At 43.4% G+C, this 4,560-nt stretch overlaps 1 protein-coding gene across 1 annotated transcript; it reads left to right on the plus strand.

Moving 5' to 3' along the window:
- Nucleotides 1-352: 352 nt before the first annotated feature.
- Nucleotides 353-4,203, plus strand: LOC111227010 (transcription factor Sox-8). The gene is made up of 3 exons (XM_022752352.1): nt 353-1,048; nt 1,413-1,648; nt 1,805-4,203. Exons 1-3 carry the CDS (start codon nt 633-635, stop codon nt 2,557-2,559), a joined length of 1,407 nt encoding a protein of 468 aa, XP_022608073.1. The 5' UTR covers nt 353-632; the 3' UTR covers nt 2,560-4,203.
- Nucleotides 4,204-4,560: the final 357 nt, after the last annotated feature.

Below are 4,560 nucleotides of genomic sequence, written 5' to 3' on the forward strand. Positions count from 1 at the left end.
TTTACATTTGCTGCATTGATAATAGAAGAACAATAAAACACCTACAGTGTATTTTTAAAACATGAGTAATTTCTGAACTCATTATTTTTCCTAAAGTATTAGAAATTTGGGGCTTAATGTGTGTTTGTCACATAACGTGTACAACTTTAATAAAAACAGAACTGTGTCACTAATGAAAAAAAAAGAGAAAATCATTATAATAAGAAAGCCCACATTAAAACGTGAACCAATGGGGGGAAAGTGCTGATTTGTTCCAGCCAATCCCAGGCGGAAGGTGGAGTGACGATTTTAAAACTCCAACTCAAGTTGCTGTAACGTGTAGCTCCTCAGCTCACATTGTGGACCACAACTTTCACGACCGCACCTCCCATGACAGCCTTGGAAAACAAGACAACCGAAGACAAACAAACAGGGAAGCAGAAGGAAAACAGCGGACTCTTATTGACTGAAATTGTTAAAGGAATTTACTGTGGCGCACCGTGCGTAAAAAGCGCACTGGGCACTTTGCTGCGCGCTTGAATTCATTAGTAAAGTTTGTTTTGTTTTTTTGTTTGTTTTTTTTTTGTTTTGTGTTTTTATTTGACGATTACAGCTTGTTTTTGGATTTTCACCCCCACGGGGCTGAATAGATAATGTTGAAAATGACAGAGGAGCACGACAAGTGTGTCAGCGACCAGCCCTGCAGTCCATCAGGCACGAACAGCTCCATGTCCCAGGACGAATCCGACTCCGACGCTCCGTCCTCTCCGACGGGATCCGACGGCCAAGGATCCCTGCTCACCGGTTTGGGCAAGAAACTGGACTCCGAGGATGACGACCGGTTCCCAGCTTGCATACGGGACGCCGTTTCTCAGGTGCTGAAGGGATACGACTGGTCCTTGGTGCCCATGCCCGTTAGAGGGAACGGATCCCTGAAGAGTAAACCCCACGTCAAAAGACCCATGAACGCGTTCATGGTGTGGGCGCAAGCGGCCCGCAGAAAGCTGGCGGATCAGTATCCACACCTGCATAACGCCGAGCTGAGCAAGACGCTGGGGAAACTGTGGCGGTAAGGAAACATTTCATTTATTATAAGGAGAATGCAGGGAGAGAAAGAAAGAAAAGAAAATAACTGAGATAATCAACATTTAATAAGTCAGATTTCACTTTAACAACATTGGCAATGACATAAAAATATAAAATTCACTAATTTTTAATAAATTTTGGGCTTTGAATGTAAATGATTTAGGAGGAGAAACCAAGAAAGGAAAATTGACATTTTTTTCCCTGACCCCTTGACAATAAATAAAAAGCTCCAAAGTAACTTTTTAACAGTTTTTTTTTTTTTAAACAGTTAACATTTTTATCTTTTTTATTTATGTTTAGTTTGACTGAATAACTTTTGGTATTTTACATATTCCTTTTCACCACAGTTTGCTCTCAGAGAGTGAAAAGAGGCCGTTTGTAGATGAAGCAGAGAGGCTTCGGGTTCAGCACAAGAAAGATCATCCAGACTACAAGTACCAGCCTCGGCGACGGAAGAATGTGAAACCAGGCCAGAGCGACTCAGACTCAGGAGCAGAACTGGCACACCACATGTATAAAGCTGAACCAGGAATGGGAGGACTGGCAGGGATGACTGATGGGCACCACCACCCTGAACATGCAGGTGTGTTCTCACATTTAATACCAGAAGTAATGTATCAAACACAATCTAGTTTATCAGTTTTATTTTAAAATAGTTTTAGGCCACAGTGAATTGTTTAATATGTTTAATTTAAATGTTTTGTGAACATTGTTTTTTTTCCTGATATTTTCCCTTCAGGGCAGCCCCACGGTCCCCCTACACCACCCACTACTCCCAAAACAGATCTGCACCACGGGGTGAAGCAAGATCTGAAACATGAAGGCCGTCGTCTTGTTGACAGCAGCAGGCAAAACATCGACTTCAGCAATGTAGACATCTCTGAGCTCAGTACTGATGTCATCAGCAACATGGAGACCTTTGACGTGCACGAGTTTGACCAGTACCTCCCGCTCAACGGCCACGCCTCAGGCTCCTCCACCCTGCCCTCAGACCACAGCCACGGGCAGGCTCCAGCACCCGGCGGCTCTTACCCTTCCTCATACAGCCACGCAGGTGCCAACGGGTCAGCGTGGAGTCGCAAGACCGCCATGTCCTCCTCCTCTTCCTCCGCCAGCGAGGTGGGCCAGCACCGGCTCCATATTAAAACGGAGCAACTGAGCCCCAGCCACTACAGCGAGCACTCCCACGGGTCACCCTCGCACTCCGATTACGGCTCCTACAGTAGCCAGGCCTGTGTCACTTCGGCCACGTCAGCTGCCTCGGCCGCAGCCTCTTTCTCCAGCTCCCAGTGTGACTATACTGACCTGCAGAGCTCCAACTATTACAACCCATACTCTGGCTACCCTTCTAGCCTCTACCAGTACCCTTACTTCCACTCATCCAGGCGGCCCTACAGCAGCCCGATCCTTAACAGTCTCTCCATGGCTCCTGCCCACAGCCCCACCGCCTCCAGCTGGGACCAGCCCGTCTACACCACGCTGTCTCGACCCTAAGGGGACAACAAACACTCAGTTCGTACCAGAGACTCATTCAGATTGATGCACTACTAATGAAGGACGCGAGGCGCAGGTGGAGAAGTGTGTGTAGGTGGTAGTAGGCTACCTGTGACCATTTGAACATGAAACAAAAGAAAAAGTGCCTGCTGATTTTATACAAAGTTATATTGTTGCGACGAAAACACACTTAGACTTTTTTCAAAGACAAATTGTGTTGTTGGTGAGCCAAACTCCTCCATGAGGACATGTCACCTACGCCTACATCTTGTACACCCCCCAACCCCCCACCCCCCTCCGTCTTTCCAGTTTAAGGTTGCACGTGTGTGCACACTTGAGGTAAAGCAAAGGCCTGCCTTGTGTAGGAGAGAAACGGTTTGGCCCGGGATTGTTGTGAAGCAGATGGAGAAGCAGATACTTTGGAGAATGTACACGGGACCAATTATGTGAATTTGCAGTAAAATTTACATGAATGGCCAGAGCTATATCACAGCATATTTGGCCATTTGCATTAGTGGATCAGTCTTAACTAAATGGCTCATATGAATCTTATAGTGTCATTTTGACATAAAAGTCTTATATGTATTTATGTTCATGCATTATTGGTTTCTTTTTTTCTTTTGTTCTTACGTAGATAAACACATGTAATGTGGGTTTGGTTATTTACAGTACTGTTTGGCTTTCATTGAAAACAAGGTAAATGAAGTGAAGGACAGCAGAAGCTCAGTGCATTTCATATCATTCCGTTTAAGACCAATTTCCTGTCCAATTTCCACACTTTCCTGTCTCCATTCCCAATTGCAAGAAAACAGAGCAGGACCAACAGACTCGCACAGGACAGAACAGGTGTCTGAAAGCTATGCTTGGCAAATTGCGATTAGTCATGATCTAGGGTTAAAGGAAATGGGGTAAAATAACACCACACACTCTGAGTGACATGTCAGCTGGACCTCTTGTATATGTGGATGGACAACACACGGATATGTGTACGTACATGCATCTGTGTGTGTGTGTCAGGGAGATACAGTTCATCTGTATGTGAGAGCCATTTTCTTGGGCAAGAAATACATATCCCATGACATAATACGCACCAATGATACTTAAAACATCTCTTTTACTGGAAATTATCTTTGAACTTTATCCGTTATTCAAAGAAGAGTGTTTAGGGTTTAAAGAGTAAATTCAGTGTGTGAGTATATGCCCAAATTGATCTCATCAACCATCACGTGCCAACTCACTGCTTCAGTCTTGCGCAAAATGTTTTTTTTTTTGTGCCTTCTAATGCTTATTGTCAGTATTTCAATATGAAATTGAATTTATTAACAAACTTCAGGCAGCACACAATCAGTAATCCACACCCGACACTCCTACAGTTAACCCGCTCCTGATTGTATCCTTAATTTGACGTCATTCCTCACAGCCTCGGTTTGTAATGTTCTGTGAGATGCTGTATGAGAAGCGTACAGAGCCACATGCTCCAGGTTTTGTCCACAGAACTGTATTTTGTATATTATTCTGGTGTATAATTTTGAGAAAGGCTGTGAAAATTATTGTTGTTCTATTAACTACAGTTTCATTCACACATACACAGCTAACCCATTCGCTGGCCATTTTTTAAAAATAAAAAAAGATACTTTTTCTTGATATTTGTCTTTGTCTTTCTTATTTGCACCCATATTTAGTTTCAACGGTTTCACATTTGTCCTTAAATATCTTCAGAAATAATTTGTCAAATAAGAAATAAATAGAATTAATTGAAGTGAACAGTTTGGGTTTGCCTCTGCACTGGATACCAGCTGTGCATATTGTCTAACATCTGCAGTGTGATCTCCAGCTGTGAGTGGAGACCTTCAGGGAATTATTCTCAGCTCTCATCCCTCCAAACACTTTTCCAAAGCGACAGCAATTAAACCTTCACAGTAAATTTAATCGGATGCTGCTCAAATCATGAACGTGCAAGTCTATCGAGTTTTGCAAATTACATGTTCAATTATTTGTTTG

Source organism: Seriola dumerili, unplaced genomic scaffold (assembly GCF_002260705.1).
Source record: "Seriola dumerili isolate Sdu_G_001 unplaced genomic scaffold, Sdu_1.0 BDQW01000169.1, whole genome shotgun sequence".
Classification (NCBI taxonomy): Eukaryota; Metazoa; Chordata; class Actinopteri; order Carangiformes; family Carangidae; genus Seriola; species Seriola dumerili.

Coding starts and splice junctions, on each gene's coding strand:
- LOC111227010 (XM_022752352.1), top strand. CDS start 633: ATGTTGAAAATGACAGAGGAGCACGACAAGTGTGTCAGCGACCAGCCC. Junction 1,049..1,412: donor ACGCTGGGGAAACTGTGGCG/GTAAGGAAACAT, acceptor TTTTCACCACAG/TTTGCTCTCAGAGAGTGAAA. Junction 1,649..1,804: donor CCACCACCCTGAACATGCAG/GTGTGTTCTCAC, acceptor TTTTCCCTTCAG/GGCAGCCCCACGGTCCCCCT.